Source organism: Mus caroli, chromosome 10 (genome assembly GCF_900094665.2).
Source record: "Mus caroli chromosome 10, CAROLI_EIJ_v1.1, whole genome shotgun sequence".
NCBI classification, from domain to species: domain Eukaryota; kingdom Metazoa; phylum Chordata; class Mammalia; order Rodentia; family Muridae; genus Mus; species Mus caroli.
Window position 1 is genome coordinate 122,604,790 of NC_034579.1, and position 18,304 is coordinate 122,623,093.

At 39.6% G+C, this 18,304-nt stretch overlaps 1 protein-coding gene and 1 long non-coding RNA gene across 4 annotated transcripts in view; one reads left to right on the forward strand and one right to left on the reverse strand.

Annotated features, from left to right (window-relative positions):
- The window catches only part of Tespa1 (thymocyte expressed, positive selection associated 1), a 93,867-nt gene extending 82,133 nt beyond the window's left edge, over positions 1–11,734 (forward strand). Inside the window, exons 5-10 of one of the 2 annotated variants that reach the window (XM_021175048.2) lie at positions 4,832–4,887; positions 5,518–5,571; positions 6,359–6,395; positions 6,845–6,943; positions 9,500–9,708; positions 10,862–11,734. In XM_021175048.2, the coding sequence (XP_021030707.1) occupies positions 4,832–4,887; positions 5,518–5,571; positions 6,359–6,395; positions 6,845–6,943; positions 9,500–9,708; positions 10,862–11,583 (1,177 nt within the window). In that variant the 3' untranslated portion in view covers positions 11,584–11,734. The remainder of the gene's footprint in view (positions 1–4,831; positions 4,888–5,517; positions 5,572–6,358; positions 6,396–6,844; positions 6,944–9,499; positions 9,709–10,861) is intronic. The other variant, XM_029482182.1, reaches the window with a different exon arrangement.
- LOC115032115 lies at positions 760–16,155 on the reverse strand. 2 transcript variants are annotated; one of them, XR_003837746.1, is made up of 3 exons: positions 16,049–16,155; positions 2,571–2,608; positions 760–1,169 (listed from the first exon to the last, which is right to left on the reverse strand). It is a non-coding gene; the product is annotated as an uncharacterized LOC115032115 (long non-coding RNA). The 2 variants fall into 2 exon arrangements; XR_003837747.1 differs by lacking the exon at positions 16,049–16,155 and adding an exon at positions 4,247–4,282.
- Positions 16,156–18,304: the final 2,149 nt, after the last annotated feature.

Genomic DNA, 18,304 nt, shown 5'->3' on the forward strand with positions numbered 1-18,304 from the left:
TTTGATATTGGATAACCATTTGTTGTGCTTCTCCCTGGAGAAAACTATTTTTCCCATTCTCAGCATTCCTTAGTTGCTGTAGCTCTTTGTGTAGGGTTGAGATCTCATGGGCTTCCCTCCATACACTTTGGCATGTCTATTGGTATTTTCCTTGTTCAGTTCATGTTTAGGCAGTCATGTTAATGAGATATTATGTGTGTAGCTTTTGAAATTTCTAGGAGATACAATCTCACAGAAAACTCCCTGTTCCTCTGGTTCTTACAATCTTTGTACCCCATTTCTGAGCCTTGGGTGTAGAAGTTGTGTTGTAGATATATCAGTTGGAACTGGGCTCCAAAACTGAGCATTTTTTTTCATTAATTTATTTATTTTTCACTTTATAGCCCTATCACAGCCCCCCTCCCTCCTCTTCTCTCAGACCCACCCTCAGACTCTCCTCTCCCCTGCCCTGCACTCCTCATTTCCCTTCTCTGAGAAGAAGGAGAGCCACTACCCCACCACCACGCCACTACCATACCAACCTGCCCTGGCACATTAGGTCACCTCAGGACTAAATGAATCCTCTTCCAGGGAGGGCAGACAAGGAGGACCAGCTAAGGAGAAGGGATCTGAAGGCAAGCAACAGCATCTGAGTCAGAGACAGCCCCTGCTCCAATTGTTAGAGGACTCACATGAAAACCAAGCTGCACATCTGATATATATGTATAGGGGGCCTAGATCCAGTTTATGCATGCTCTTTGGTTGGTGGTTCAGTCTCTGAGGGCCCCCATGGGCCCAGGTTAGTTGGCTCTGTAGATTTTCTTGTGGTGTCCTTGACCCCTCCGGTTCCCTCAGTTCTTACCCCTCTCCCAACTCTTTCACAAGATTCCCAGAGCTCTGCCTAATGTTTGGCTGTGGGTCTCTGCATCTGTTTCCATCAGCTGCTGGATGAAGCCTTTCCTATGACAGATAGGCTCCCATCTGGAAACATAGCAGAGTTTCATTAATAGTATCAGAAGTAGGCTCTCTCCCATGGGGTGAATCTCAAGTTGGGGCAATCATTGGTTGGATATTCCCTTAATCTCTGCTCCATCTTTATCCTTGCACGTCTTTGTAGTCAGGGTTAGGGTTGAAGGTTTTTTGAGTTGGTTGATCAGATGTGGAGATAGCAGAGGCGGTGGCTGAGAGGGCTGGGAGAGAAAGAGAAAATCAGTGGGAGGACATCTCTGAGATAAGCCAGAAATCTGTGATTGGGGAGGTCACTGGAAGGATATGGGGATGAGCCTAGCTGAAAGCCCCTGAGGATATGGAGTTTGAAGTGGACACCTTCTGTAGCCAGGTAAATCTCTGCATTTTTATCTATTGCAGTTTTCTGCATTAGTCTCCATCTTTTGCAAAAAAAAAAAAGTTTCCTTGATGAGACTTGATGATTACACTTATCTGTGGAATTAAGGGTTAAAGTAATGGTTGTAGGTTCTACTTTATAATCTATGACTTCACTATTCCTGGGTTGTTTGTTGGATAGATTTCCATACCAGACATAACTTCCCTCTTTTCGAGCAGATCTTAAGTTGAAATAGAGAGCTATTGGATACTGCTAAGATATGTGTGACACTACTGCACTTTTAGGGTTATTCCACAATGCTGGTCCTTTTGCAATTCATAGACACTATACCCTGGTAGGAATGTAGGTTACTTTGAATTCTTTGGAAATTTGCCTGGCACCTTATTGTCCCATGAAAGCTAACCCTGAGGAGCTGTCAATTCCAGCAGGGACCTCTTAGTTCTCTTTTTGAAGTATGTGGTATCTTCAGCAGTAGGGATTTTCCTTACACTTCTGGGCAGGGGGAAAGCAAGAGCAATAGCAATAGTTTGTAATATTTGGGAATCTCATGAACAACCTTGACCAACAACTCAAAAGAGGGCTTCTCATGCTTGGTGTTGGAGTCTTTGTTAGATGGTCTTTGGCTCATGTAGGGAGCATTACCAGCCCAGATGAAAGAATTCCATTCAAACTATATACATATTTTTTTACATATACCTATATGTATTATAATTTTAAACATTTTATGTAGATAGTTAATATCTAGTACCTAAAGTATGATTCCTTGTAACTTTTCAGACATCCTTACTGTAGTTTTACCTTCCTCCTTCCTTTTTCTCTATTTGTCTGCATCCTCCCTTCCTAATTAGAGTCCTTCCCTTTTTTCCAATTTTCCCCATCAGGTCACTTGTACTCTGCTATTCCCATCACTATTGTTCCCACACACTTACCCCAGAAATGGTCCAATTTTACTTTCCTGATTTCTACAGTTATTCTAGGAAGTGTTTTTCCGATGGAAAATTTGGAATTAGGGTCCTCCAATGAAAGAGAACATGTGATAATTGTCTTTTGTGTTCTGAGTTACCTCACTTGATATGATCTTTTTCAGTTCCATCTATTTACCTGAAAATTTCATGATGTAATGTTTTTACAATTAAATGTCTTTTCAGCTATGATTCAAGAAAACTATTGTGTTCATTCACAGAAGTTGGCAAGCAGCTACAAGCTGGAGGGATTAGGCATATCAAGAATGAGTTAGGATACTCACAGCATCAGAGAAATCCTTCTTAGACTTTTGCCTGGTATCTGGGAAGAAGGGAAGAAGAAAGAAGAGGAAAAGTTACTATCTTCTTGAGTTATAACTCAAAAAAAAACATGCAAGCTTAGCAGTACAGTATGACAGAAGCTCTGTAAGAGAGTGCACTGTGGGTAGGCTTCTTCCCATCCCTTAGCATGTCCTCAAGTGAATCATAGTGGTCTTCTGGACAAATAATTGACAGGCCCATATGGAATAACTCTTAAGGAAAGAAATAATAGTATGCAATGCTCCAATCTTTGGGGGGAAATCAGAATATCCTATCTCCACTCAAGATCAGAGGAAGAACTGAGATTCTATTCCTTGATCAGGAAGAATTAACTTTCCCTTAATGGGCCTCAAAGCAGTCTTGATATCTCCATCTTTTGATATAACAATTTAAATCCTTAGAAGAGGCAGTTGTGGCAGTTTCCTTTCTAGGGTTTCTGGGGAAAGAAGTGGAGATCTAAAACTGATTATGAGGAAAGGGCTTTATTCTCTGTGGCCTCCAAAGGTGGTAATGCCTGAAGTAGTACTTAAAAATAAAGTGATAAGGTAAAACATAGATTAGACAAAAGAGCTCAAGAATCATGAAAAAGAATATAATGCTGTGGTTTTTTTTTTCTAGTTTCAACCCTCTACTAGTATTTCTGATTTTCATGATGGATGTGTGCATTCAACTTTCTGTGTTAAAGTAGTAAGAACCAACTTCACATTCTGAAAGATTCCAACCTGTGTTATTTCTTCCAGGAAGGGATTATTAAAGTTAGACATTTTGGGCGCTGGAGAGATAGCTCAAATATGAAGAGCACTGGTTGCTCTTCCAGAGGTCTTGCATTCAATTCCCATAAGCCATCTGTAATGGGATCCAATGCCCTCTTCTGGTGTGTTTGAAGATAGCTACGGTATACTCATACAAATAAAATAATTGTTTTTTAAAAAGGCATTTTCCCCATTGACTAGTGTAATTAGAATTAGACTTGACACATCACTGAATACATACATTACATTGCTGATTACAAAAGTTGTGTTGCTACTTAGAAAAAGTGATTTCTTAGAAAAAAGGTATGTTATGAAGTAATGGATTTTGTAACCTGAAATTTTTCACACCTTTCTTCTGTTAAAAGCTGTATCCAATAATTATATTATTCTTAATATATAAATTAAGAGAAGACAAGACTGGATCCCAGGTGCTTTGATCCCAGCTCAAAGCTCTTTTATAGATTACTTTGATCACCCATTTCAAACAAAGGGAATTTGTTTTGTTTATAAAACTACTGCTACTTTTCACTGTCTGTTATACTGATTTCCCATTGTTGTTCAGGTCAAGATGGTGAATGGGTGATAAAGTACTGTTGCGGCCCGACCCGCAGTCCGCAAAGCGAACGGTTCAACTGAGGATGGCAGTTCGAGCTGAAAAGAGAGGAAGCTAGACGGGGCGGGAGAAAGAACAAGGCCAAGACGATTTCATGTTCAAGGCCCCCCTTTACTAATTCCAACATTCAGTTATAAAGGAAGGGGGAGGGAACCCGATTTCCTGCCAAGTAACTCGGGGTCCAGTAGCAGGACAAACACGTGTGTGCCTCCAAGCAGCAAAACGACAGGGTCCAGCAGTGGGCGTGGCAGAACAAATAAGCAGGAAACTCCACCCTTGAGCAAGCAGGTTCCAGGGTGGGGGAAGGGAGACCACAAAGTAGCATTGTAAATTTTCAAAATATCTATCCAGGATGCAGTTTCTTCTGTTTCTTGAAAGATGTGATAGTCAAGCAATAACATGGATCCTGGGAAAGTAAAGAGATGTGGGTAGATATGGTGAACTGACAAAAGCCTGAAAATAACTGACATTTGTATACATTACATGGAAATTATGACATCATAAGTTGTCAAACTCTAGATATTAGATCACTAGGAAGTGACAGAAATTATGGTATAAAAAAAACTCTGTCCTATTATAACGTATTTCCCCAGTTTTGCTTCTGTGGTTTTTTTTTTCCTATTTTGATAAAGATTGCTTGAAGTTGGTTTTGCAATGATTCATCAAAGTGGCCATAACAATAGTAACACTTTTAGAAATAAAACACATTTCAATCTATGAACTTCTCAGTCAATTAACCACAGCCTAATTGTCTCCAATATAAAAGCAAATCCAGTAGTTCTGACTCTCATTGGAAAAGTATGTGAACATGTGGGGGACATATGAAGAAAGACAGTTGGAAATGTCATTGTATTTTTAGTTGTAGAGACACTGAAGAGGGACTTTCTGAAGAATCAGGGCAATCTAACTACAGTGGTGAGCTGTTCTTTTTTTTTTTTTTTTTCTATTTGGATGCTGTGCAATGTGCTCTCACACTCTCTGTCTCTCACTGTGTCTCTCTCTGTGTCTCTGTCTCTGTCTCTGTGTGTGTGTGTGTGTGTGTGTGCTTCTGTGTCTGTGTTTTTATATATCCACATTCATATTTACACTTGAAAATGAGTGTCTTTAGCTTCTGAAAAATACCATTTGTTATAGAACAGTCTAGAAAGTACAAATGGAAATACTACCTCAAAGCAAATGTTCCCTAATATTCAGAATTTACCTGTTAGCTGTTGCTTTGCTAATAGCTGCTATTAGAGAATAACCTCGAGAACTATGTACATTTATATTTGTTTATCCCTAAGTGTACTCAGACACCCTCATGTGTTAACTACTTAGTAGAAAATTGTGCACATGATTATAGGTGACAAAATACACAGATCAAACCATGACAGTGATTGCTGATGTAAAGCCTGGGGGAAGCTTTGTGAATATGTAAATATCTAGCACATTTGTGTAGTTATGTGAATCTAAGGACATGTTCAAGTGTGCTGTGTGTATGTGTGTGTGTTGTGTTGTGTTCTGCCTTTATTTTCTGCAACTTTTGTGTGATTTTATTTTTGGTAGGGTACTCTAGCCATGGGACAAGCTTTGAAGATGACTTGAGTCTTGGAGCAGAGGGTGAGTGGCTCAGCTGTGTGATGTTGGGATCAGTACAGAGAGGGTCACATGGTATGATGTAAGGATAGGGTGGAAGGAAAACTTAAAGAATCAGGGTTTCTCTGGGGTCCTATCTAGATGGAGAGAATAGGTTGGGTTTCTAATTTGTTTTGATATATGATAAACACAGAAAGTACTCCAGATTTAGAAATATTTCTTAACCTGCTTATAATGATTCCTGACAGTCTTTGCATGGTGCTTCGAGACTATATCAAAGCACTATAATATTTGCTATATACTTACCTTTGTGACTTCTTTTCCTTATTAGAAGCTCAAAGAACCAAAGAAGTTTAAGAGCTTCTTGCTCCTTTTTCTCCTACTTCATTTTTATATTGGGTATCAGACCCAGTGACCCATCCTGCTAGGCTCTATCACTGAGCTACATCCCCACCCCTGAGAAGAAGTTTTAAGAGGCATATTTGATGCAGGAGGATAAGGACTTAAAAGATAGGACTGTCTCTCCCCAGTGTCTCCAGATACTTTTAAGATAGGCATGTGATGAGCAGGAAAAGGATCCTAAAGATCAGAGTGATACTGACCCTCAGGTCAGAGTCTCTTGACTAGACTTCAAGTTCAGACTACTAGCAAAGTGTTCTCTGACATGTCTGTTGCACTTCTTAGGCTATGTTTGTTCCCAAACTCTGTACCACTGAGTAAAACAGTGGCACTATTTTATGGATAGAAAAAGAGCAGGTGTGCTTTCAGCTTTCCTTTCTAACTTGTTTTTGCCTTTCTGTTTCTATCCAAGCCACATTACTGTCTACCAATGGAAACCTCTTCTCTAGGTAAGTATGAAGTTTAGGCAGTTTGAATGATATCATCCAAGGGGACAACGAACTAGATGAGGTTACAGAGTCAGAAATTTTAAGGAAAAATAAAAAACACACAGTAAAGAGGAAGGCTTTTTTTTCCCCATAATTTATTTTATTCACTTTACATCCCCATCTCAGCCTTCCTTCTCTCCTCCCAGTCCTGCCCTTACAAATCTCTCCCCTATTATTCCCTTCCCTTCTCCTCAAAGAAGGAGAAACCCCTCTCGGGTACCACCCCACCCTGGGACATCTAGTCCCAGCAAGACTAGGCATATCAAGAGAAAGACTTTCTAACCAGGAGAGGGGAAAAGGCATAGTCTAGGTTTACTCAGCACAGAGAAAATACATCCAGTAGGGGGAGCTTAAGGTCAAGGCATCGATTAGAAATTGGAATTGAATGACATCACCTTTCATCTCTTTAGGAATTTCCTCCAGACACCCAGACTTTGCCAGTTACTTGATCTTGGCTCTAGTTTGGCTTCCAGCAGCATGACTGGTGGAACCAACAAAACCAGTTCAAGGTAAGTTTTAGAGGGTTAGTTTCATTGAGGAATGAGAAACTAGACTCTGCTTCCTGGAGCTTATATACATTTTCTATTTACAATCAAGAAATATGGTGATGTTTGTACCAAAATGAGGAAGGGGTGTAGAGGAACCTTCTTCTTAGAAATGGATACTATGTACAAAACATAGGAACCTCCTTCCACTGAACCTATACTCCAGGAGATGTAGTAAGAGTGCTATTACAGTAACTAGTTCAATAAACATCGTGTATTTTTTTAATTAACTAATTTGTTGGTAGAAGCAATACAATACAGTTAAGCCCAAGCATTAACTGCATGGAACTTGCAAAGCTGAGGCAAGGTCTGTCTTAGGATCTTAACCATTCCATAGAGTGGACAATATTCCCATGCAAATAAATCTAGAACAAGATGGAAAGTATTAGTGGGCTATAATAAAAGTGTCAGAAATTTGAGGACAAAATTTCAATTTGAGATGTGGTACTGAGACTTAACTTTTTCTCCATGAGGCTAACCCTACCTACATAAAATTCAATGAAATGGAAATGTATAGAAGTAAGATTCAGGTATTGTATTAGTCAGGGTTTTCTAGAGTAATAGAACTTATAGAATGAATCTCTCCCTATATATAGTGCCAAAAGCCTGCTGGCCTGCAGAGAGTAGAGGCAAGGCATAGAGTAGGACTCTGGTGTGGCTTTAAAGTCTGAGGGTCTCTGGAAGTTCTAGCTCTCTAACTGTACTGATATGTTGATAACTTCTAAAAAGTCCTTAAAATGTACTTCCTCTTTCTGAAGGTAAAAAGCTTTTGGCTTAGGCGATTGACACCTGTAGCCTAACAGCAAAGGAGAGTGAGGGAGGGCAGGGGGGCGTGTTAAATAATGTGGCCTTTGTTCTATCTCAGCAAGAATTGTGCAGCTCTTTTAGCTTGCTAGTTGGAAGTCCCTGGAAGAAAAAGGGACACTCTGAAAAGTGATTATAGTGTTTATTACTAAGTTGTAAAAAGTTTCTTATGAAAGCTATTGAAAAAAAGGGGGGGGAGCAGAAAAATCCTAAGTGAGGCAAGGGAAAAACTCTTTTTCTTGTCTCTTTGTCCTCAGTACTTATACATCTTTCAGGATACATGATCACATGGTAAAAAGTTCACCATAAGTTCCCACATAAAATCAAATCATAAATTGAAGTAGAAGTTTACAACAGAGAATGTTTACATGCATATCCATTAGGAGTAAGTATCTGGCTAAATATCCATCACCTGTCACAGTTCTACAGGTTCACTGAAAGTTAAAAACCATAACTAAGTTATTAGTAAAGTTTTGTATAGATAAACACAGTCAATATTTTATCTTCTGTCCAAGAACCTGTAATAAATCATTAGTACCCTTTTTTATGACCTTTGGTTAATTGTTTTACAACCTCTTGGAATGTGCTCTGAGTAAGAGAAAGTCTAGTTACTATCTAGAATCAATTAACTGGTGATACATGGGAAACTGACAGCGTTCTCATTGCAGTTTTGACTATCAGAAAATGATCTAATAGCAGTCCCACTATAAAAGAGCTTAATAATCACTGATATAATTTTAGTAATTCTTCTAGGATCATCATTAAGACTCCATTGTTGAAACAGTTATTGAACATAGATGTCAAGTTATTCAGAATAAGAGAATGCATGGCAGGGGGAGGGGCAGTACTTGATCTTCTCTGAAATAGCACTTCTCCAGATGAACAAAGTGCTAGAAAGAGCGACACCTCTCTAAATCAGGTATTGAATGTACCTGAAGTCTTTTACACTAATTGTTTAGTTGTCTCACAGAAACTTCTAAGGCAAGTACAGTGACAAACTCCAAAGAACATGGCAAAAACCAGATCTACAACAGTGTACAGTCAGGAACTGACAATGCAGGCATATTTCTTTACTCTGTATTGCTTTTCACCTGCAAAGAATTTTCATCTTCATTTATATTTGTTTCCAGCTGTAGAAATGGTTCAAAGCTCTATGCTAATTTTCTTTTATAAACAGAACTGGAATATACTTCCCTATGCCTCCAGACACAGAAATTAGGTTCAAATATTAACAGCTCTTTTCAAAGCTACAATACTATTAAGTATTGTTCTAGTCACTGTTCTGTAGCTGTGAAAAAACACCATAACACCATGACCAAAGCAACTCTTATTTAAAAAAAAACAAAAAACAAATGTTAATTGGGAGCTTGCTTACAGTTTCAGAGGTTTAGTCCATCATCCTCATGGTGGAGAGCATGGCAGCACGCATGGTGCCGAAATAGTTGTCTAGAGCTAAATCCTCTTCCACAGGCTGAAAGAAAGAGAGTCTAGGCCTGGCATGGGCTTTTGAAAACTCAAAGCTCACCTCCACTGGCATGCTTCCTCCAACAAGGTCACACCTATTCATTCTAATCCTTTCAAGTAGTAATACTCTCTAGTGACTAAGTATTCATATATATGAGTCTATGGGGGCCATTCTTACTCAAAACTTCACAGATATTATGAATTCACTGATGTCTCCAAGTTGACCTATGTACCAAAACTTCCTCTCTTCAGCATCTCAGAGATTCTGGATCAGGTACAAGAAGATGCAGAAGATATTCTTTTCAGCCTGGGCTTCGGGCACGAGAACCACAAAGACACATCTCGTATCCCTGCAAGATTTTTCAGCAACCCTTCTCAGGCCAAGGGCATTAACTTTCAGCTCTTCCTGAAGTCTCAGGTGCAAAGGATGGAGATGGAGGATCCCTGCCTGATGCTTGCTAGTGAGTGTTACTTTAGATCCATGCACGTTCTTTATCTTCCTCTCATCTGCAACAGCAGCTCCATACCCTATTTTTTCATGTCCTTTGCTTATTCCATTTTTATTTATGTTTTTCTAAAACTGGAGCACTTGGTGTCTGCTTTTTTTTCTCTTGAAAAAAAAATCTTCAGGAAGCCTAGTGCCATTACTATTTTGACTACTTTCTTTTTTTTTTTTTTTAACTACTCTTCTCCACCCCAATCCTTTCTACCACCACCCATCCCCAACACTAGATAAGAGAGAAAAGTTTAGAAGGTAAAGGGTGCATTGATCTTATTAAATGACTTCCTGCTGATTAGGGGCGTCAAGTTCCTTGGGGCAAGTTTGATCTTTGCCATCAGATAGCCATTTTCTCCTAATCTCTTTGCTCACAACCACTTGGCAAACCATAACAACAGCAACCAGCACCAGGAGTGGGAGCAGTAGCCTTGGGAGTGTGGCATTTATATAGCCTCTGAAGAGTTCCCAGAATTCCAAACATAAATTATCTTCAGCTGGTAGAATCACACCCCTGCCAGAGCACAAGACAAATTGCAGTTTACTGCTGTGAAAAATCTGAAGCAGTCCCATATCCCACATTTTGGAATAAACAAGAACATATTCACATAACATAACTGAATTTTTTAAGAAACCAAAATTCTCACTACACTTAGGCCTATTGATCTTCAGCTGAATCAAATCAGCACAAAATTCTTACTCTTAGACCATTTAAAATTTTTTTGTTGGGTTATTTACTGGAGATAGAAAGTCTGGAAGCCAAGAAAGGACCACTGAGTACCTGAACTCTAAATGGGAGGATCACCAGTGAATAAACTGGTATCTCTCTCTGAAATTAGAGCTTTGGGGAAGCTTTGGAGTGGACATGTTAAAAATGTAATTTGACGGGCTGGAGAGATGGTTCAATGGTTAAGAGCACTGACTGCTCTTCCAAAGGTCCTGAGTCAATTCACAGCAACCACATGGTGGCTCACAACCATCTGTAAAGGGATCTGATGCCCTCTTCTGGTGTGTCTGTAAACAGCTACAGTGTACTCATATAAGTAAAATTAATCTTTTTTTAAAATGTAATTTACCAATGAGCTCCTAGAGTCACCATCCTTATTTCTTATATTTAGGCCGGTTTAAGCAGGTGCAGACGCTGGCTGTCACTGCTGATGCTTTCTTCTGTCTCTACGCCTATGTGTCTAAGACACCTGTCCAAAAGTTCACACCATCCAACATGTTCTGGAATTTCGACCCAACTGATGTGCCATCCATCAGGATTCTGGCTCCAGAGCCTGAACCCTACTCACCCAGAGAACGTCTCAGGAGAGCAATCTCTAAAATGTGCCTGTATACAGGTTCCCGAGATCGGCTATCATCATCTTACAACAACCCCAAAAAGAACAGTTTGGATCAAATTGTGTGGAAAGTGATGGACAGAGTGAAAGGAGAGAAAATCGGTCTCCAGCAAGACCCTGAGCATAGGCAAGCCCTTGGGGAAGAGACTGTTCCACCAATACAAAAGACAAATCCATCTACTTCTTCCCTTCCATGTGTTTTCTACCCTAAAGAAGAAACACAGGGAGACATCTGCCATGCTCATGCTCTAGCAAGACCAGGTGCACAGTACCACATAGACTCTACACAGGTAAGGAGACAGCTGTGGGTTCTACAGGACATTAATGAGAAGCCACGTTCAGCTGAGAATGAGAGTCCATGGGAAAGAAAAAGCAAAGCAAGAAAGAACCTGTTTCAAAGGATTCCTTTGGACAAGAATATTAAGTCATTGAACTTGCCCACCATCCAGCAGAAACAAAACCAAGGACAAGCCAGACATGAGCTGACCAATCTTTAACTCAGCAGCTTCAGGATGCTTCAGATTTGGAGCAGGTGAGAGCTCAGTTTCTCATGAAATGTACATGTATTGGTTTTTTTAAATGTTTTTTCATATAAATGAAATTTTAAAAACTACACATTATTTAATAAAATATGTCTTTTGCCAAGGACCAGCCTCAGCATGGAGAGGGGCTCTGAAAGAAAGGGTGACTGGGAGCGGCGAAGACAAACAACTCGAAGTCAAATCGTGGATCCAAGCAAACAAACTGGGTTCTGCTTGATACAGCTTTTCCAGTCTGCTTCTCTCTATGTTCGGCTTTCTCTCTGGAGATTTCTCTGTCAATATTCTGCTTGCCTGCTACTCTAAGAGATATCCCTGTCCATGTTCTGCTTGCTTTCCTATCTCTCTGGCCATGTCTTGCTTGAGTGTGTGTGTGTGTGTCCATCCATTCATCTGTCTGTCTATCTGTACAAACACAGTGGGACAGGAAGGTTTTGGGTGTCCTGTTTTTTCATTAGTTATTTTCTTTGTTTCCTTTACAGCCTGATCATACCACCCCCCTCCCAATCCTACTCACACAATTCCTCTCCCCTATTAACCCCTCCTTCTCTTCAGAGTAAAGGAAGATTCTCTTGGGTACCACCTGCCCTGGCAAGAGGTAATCTCCCACTGAGACCCAGCAAGGCAGTCCAGCTAGGGGAGGGAATCTAATGGCAGGAGGCAGAGTCAAAGGCAGTCCCCACTCCAATTGTTAGGGGGACTAACATGAAGCTGCGAGTCTGCTACAAATGTGTAGGGGGCCTAGGTCTAGCCCCTGCATGCTCTTTGGTTGATGGTTCAGTCTCAGAGAGCCCCCATGGGCCCAGGTTAGTTGACTGTGTAGGTCTTCTTGTGGTGTCCTTGATCCCTCTGGTTTCCTCAATCCTATCCCTTTGGGTATCCTTTTAAACAATCCATCACAGACAGTTAAAAAAAAAACTTTTAAAAAGTTTATCAGAGTCCTTTATTCTTCATATCTTTTTTCTTAAGATTTATTTATTTTATATATGTGAGTATACTGTCATTGTCTTCAGACACACCAGAAGAGGGCATCGGATCCCATTACAGATGGTTGTAAGCCACCATGTGGTTGATGGGAATTAAACTCGGGACCTCTGGAAGAACAGTCAGTGCTCTTAACTGCTGAGCCATCACTCTAGCCCTATTATTCCTATCTCAAAGATTTACCAAGAGTAAACTCTCATTCAAAGACTAGTCCAACCCATTCATATCATACAGAAATTTGAAAGGAAGTTAACTCCTAGAGTCACTGAATTAAAACAGAAAACATGTGAAGTATATTTCAGATTCTTATGTATATTATGTATGTATTTATGTATGTATATTGCAGATCTGTATGTATATTATGTGTGTATGTAAGTATATTGCAGTTGCCTTGATGAGCGTGTGCTTTTATATTATTTCTCCACTAGATGTCAGCCTCACACAAGAAAATATCAAGATGTCCCATGAACATCAACTCCTCTCACAAACCTGAAGCCATTCAGAGTAAATTTCAGATTCCAAAATATCAGAATTGTCTGGCAAATAAATATATTTTAACTATATGAATAGATCATATTTTCTGTCAACATAGCAGAAGAGATGATGGTTAGACATTCTGTATTATATTCTGCATCCTACACATGTTTTTTCAAAACTGTAACATATCTATAATTAGGATGTTATCATTTCTATCATTAACCAAACTTTCCTTTTATTTAATATGTGTTCACATGAAATATCAAATAATTGTGAATCTTATAAGAGATGAAAATGAAAACAAACTATTTTAAATATGAGAGAATCAAAAATATCTTCTAGGACAGTCTTTGTTTCAGTCTTGGTGTTTGCAAAGTATTTCCCATGTAGGTTTTTTTTCTCTCTTTTATTGAAAATGTTGTTTTTAATACACCATATCTGAATTACGCCCCCCCCCATTTCCCCTAGTTCTTCACCTCCCTTCCCATCTAGATCCACACTCTATCTGCCTATCAAAATATAAATAGGCGTGTAGTGGATAAAACAAACAGGAGAAAAGGAGCCCAAGAAAAGTCACAAAACCACATACAGTTGCAGAGGCCCATTTGTGCTCACACTCAGGAATCCCTTAAAATCACAAAACCAGAGACTGTTGGGTTTTTTTTTTTTTGAGGGGGGGGAGCGTTGGTTTGGTTTGGTTTGGGTTTTGGGTTTTCTGTTAGCTCTCTACTGCTGGTCATGTAGCCTACCCTTAAGAGTAGTTTGTTTCCATAGTGAGATGTTTTGAAAAAGAAACATAAATTACCACTCTCTTCTATTATTCTTTAAGAGATCACAAGGTGAGAAAAACTGCTCAGTGCAGCACAGCAAAGATTGAGACCTATATGCTAAGTGTGGAGGGGAAATAGACTGAGATATACTGAGTAAACCTCCCTATCTCTTTAAGGGCATAAGGATAGGTAAGATATGCTAGAAAAATTCAACGGGTCACTCTGTTCAGCTGAAGAATCCTCATTGTCCAGAGACATCCAACCTCTAGGAACTTCTTTATCTTATTTTTTAAGGCTAAAATCAACCCACCCGTGTGTGTGTGTGTGTGTGTGTGTGTGTGTGTGTGTGTGTGTGTGTTTCTCATTTCCATTTACAAATAATTCATCTGTATAAGGCAAATGTTGATTTGAAATTAGCATATGTGCATCCTTCCTGCTAAAAGAGGATCTGCTCCTTCCATGCTATTACTGGCAGAAGGGTTTTTTTTTTTCCTCCCACTTTCTCTTTTAATATATGCCAAGGAAGTGCCTTTGCTAGAGGAAGTGAGAGGAAATACAATTGTGATTATATCCTCAAATCATAGATACCTCAAAGTATAATTTTGTGTTTGGTGGAACTTAAATGATCTGGGAAACTATGGCGTTTATTTTCAATATACTATTTTGTCATATAATATAACAATGATAAACATATGCAGTGATTATTCTATGTCATATACTAACCCTAACCCCAACTTCCTAACCCCCTAGCCCCCTAACCCAGGCTCCACCTAGTGTTTGGATATGGGTGTCCTCATATGCTCCAATCAACTGACAGAGGAAGCCTCTTTGATGATGATTGAACTGGGAACCCATGTACAAGTATAGCAGAATATCATTAGGAATTATTTCATTGATTTTTTTAAGTCAGTTGCGTTTGGTTCTTTAAGCCTTCCAGGCAGTGCCCAGAATGGGTTCCTTCTCTTGTTTTGTGCCTTGTTAGACCTGTCATTGACTGACCACTCCCACAAGCTCTAAGCTGTAGAGAGAATCTCTTAAATGCTTCATGGAAGCATCACCTGTCAATTTTAAAAAGCCAATGGCCAATGAACTAAGGCAGGAAATAGGAGGTGAAACATCCAGCAGAGAGAGAGAGTCTTTGTCTTGTTTGGGCGAGTGGCTCAGTGGAAGCAGTGGCTGAGAAAGTAGAGGGGCTTCCTGTATGAGATTAGTCCCGTGGATCTTTAGAGGAAGACCTGCTCCATTACTCCAGCATGGTGGATCCCAATGAGAAGAGACAGTACATGGTTTTAAGGTGTTTATTGTCATGGCGGAGAGCTGTGATGAAACCTTACCCCCTTTTCTCAGGGTGGGCCTGAGGTTAGGGAAGGGCAGGTAAGAGGGTAGTAGAGGCAGACAACGGCAGAGAAAGGGAGAGAGTAGAGAAGTAGAGGCTGACCATAGCCATGTGGAGAGAGGGGAGAAGGGAATGCAGAGAGGGGAGGAGCAAGAGGGCAAGAGAGAGGGGGGCAAGCGTAAGAGAGTAAGAGAGGGAGAAGGGGGCAAGCAGCCCCTTTTATAGTGGGCCAGGCCTACCTGGCTGTTGCCAGGTAACTGTGGGGTTGGAGTCCAGACAGAATACCAAGGGCTTGGGGCATTGCCCCATGTGACTGATGGCCACAGAATTATGGAGCTGAGGCTTTGTGTCAGGAGCCTGGTGTCTGGGGGCATGGCAAATGACCTTCTGTCCCTTGCAGAAACACAGGGGTTTAATCCTAGCTCAACCAGAAAAGAAACTGTCTCTTATGGTCTCACAGTATCATTTGGGAAGATTTAGGAAGTGCTGGCCTTCTGGAGGAAATTTGTCACTTGGAGTGGGCTTCAGAATACACATCCATACACCATTTCCAGTTCCCACTCTCTGCTTCATGCTATTCAGCTTCCAAGTATGGTTTTTTGTTTTTTGTTTTTTGGGTTTTTTTGGGTTTGTTTTTTTTTTTTTTGGCCCTAATCAATCAGTCACAGCTTGATACAATAAATTCTTGTCATTTGCACTGATCTGTGTTTCAGGTGTGTTTGATCTCAACAGATACTATAACTCAAAGGATTTACCACATTACTACCTTTATAGAGTTTCTCTTCAGTGTGAATTCTTTCATGATGACTAAGACTATAGAAGTGTGCAAAGGCTTCACCATATTAAATGCACTCACAGGGTTCTTTCCAGTATGATTTCTTTTCATGCCTTTGAGAATGATTCTGATATGCAAAGGCTTTACCACATTGAGTATATTCAGAGGGTTTCTCTCCAGTATTTCTTTCATGCCTGCAAAGATAATTGGCACATGTGAAAGCTTTACCACATTCATTACACTGATGACTCTTTTTGTATGTATAGAATAATTTTATAATTTTGTCTAATGATAAAGAGGAATCAGATCTTAGTTTTATCACTTTGTTTGCATTCATGGTGTTCCCCTTCATTGTGGGTTGTTTTGCATCTTTGAATGGTAAGAGCATTTATTACATGTTTTACAATTATAGCATTCTTTTTCTATATGAAGCTTTTCACATGTTTGAAGAGAACAGGAAGAACTCAGAGCTTTACCACACTGATTGCACTCATAACTTTTCCTATAAGTTGTACCACATTTGCAAAGTGAATCAGGAAAAACAGAAGAATTTCCATATTCCTAGTATTCATGGGAGTTTGTAAATGTTCGCAATAAATTTGGAAATCTGTTGGAGTCCAGGAGTCACTTCACAAACCACACAAATACCAATCTCAGTCAGACATGGATAGTTTATTGGGTATATGTCCCAGGACTGATAAATCAGAGCTATAATTCAGACTCAGGAGCTGAACTGTGACCTTGAATTAAAAGCCTATGGGGCTTTTTAAATGTGAGATCAATAAACATCTGTATCAAGTTATTCCACCAATCAAGATTTAGGGATAGGGGATTTCCTTAGGAACATGTCTTTGTTGTACATTTATCCTGTACCAATTGGTTGGGGTATTCAACTTGCCTTATATAACTTTCATGTCTTAACTCATTAACCAGGATGTCAGTTACTCACGTACATGTCTCTTTCTGCCAACTAAGGTTGTCAATTCCCAGGAAGATCTTGGGAACTTAAACTTCACTCAACCTCTACTTAAAATGGAAGTCTTATTCTAAATAGATGTAGCTGTCTCTCTTATGTTGGGTTCTATCCCAGGGGCATCTTATAAAGGCAAATACCATAAAAACTTATACACAGGTACAGGAATTGCTGCTGGGTGGTTGCTTCAGGTCCAAGCTTACTGTGGCTAACTATACCAAGCAGTTCTAACTGACTTCTGTTGTGATTGGTTTCCTAGAGCACAGAATATAACAGAATATGCAAATAACTTGGGCATGAGAAAGTTTTCTAGTAACAGCAAAAACAACATATGAGAAAGTTTCTTAGCAACAGCACAAATGGCAGGCTAGCCAGGTAACAGTTACCTAGGTCTTAACATTCCATCTAGGCTTTAATGTTTTCCCTAGGCCTTAACAAAAAACAATTAACTGAAAACTTGAATAACACTCAGAAAATCTACTTGAAGTGGATACTACTGCATATCTTCTCATTTGTCTAGGAAAGACAGAGGTACATTGCTTCTTTCAATATCCCTATGCTCACATGGCTTGTATCCATTGTGACATATAATAATCCTATTAAAAGAAGAATAACAACAAATGAAAGGATCCCACATTGCATTCACACAATTTGACTTTTTTTTGTTCCTCATAAACATGTGCTATGGGATTAAGTTTTCTATAAAACAACATTCTCAACTCATACACTGCCCCTCTCACCAAACTTAGAAACATCTTACAAGTATCTGAGTAACTCCAGCTTTACTATGAACTACTTGCTTATTAGACGATTTTGGAATATATTTAACACCTATTCAACATGCATATATTTTGCAATATTTAAATGGTATGAGCCTAAACAGATTGGCAGTTCTACACCATAGCTCTAATGGGGTTATGATCAAATGGTGCTGTTAAGGCATTATTTCCTCCTCTTCTTCTTTTTTTTTGGGGGGGTGTTTTTTTTTTGTTTGTTTGTTTTTTTTTTTTTTTTTTTTTGGTTTTTTTCGAGACAGGGTTTCTCTGTATAGCTCTGGCTGTCCTGGAACTCACTCTGTAGACCAGTCTGGCCTCGAACTCAGAAATCCGCCTGCCTCTGCCTCCCAAGTGCTAGGATTAAAGGCGTGTGCCACCACGCCCGGCCCTCCTCTTCTTTCTTACAGGAATGCCTTGCAAACACACCAGATACCTGACTGTGAGGCACGTGGTTTTTTGAGAATTTAATAGTCATTAAATTTAATAGTCATTAAAAGACAGTGCTTTCTTACCCTGTTGCTTTTCTTTAAAATTTCCAGCCAGCCCTAACTAAATATTTTCCTTTGCACTCGACTGCTTTTCCGAAGG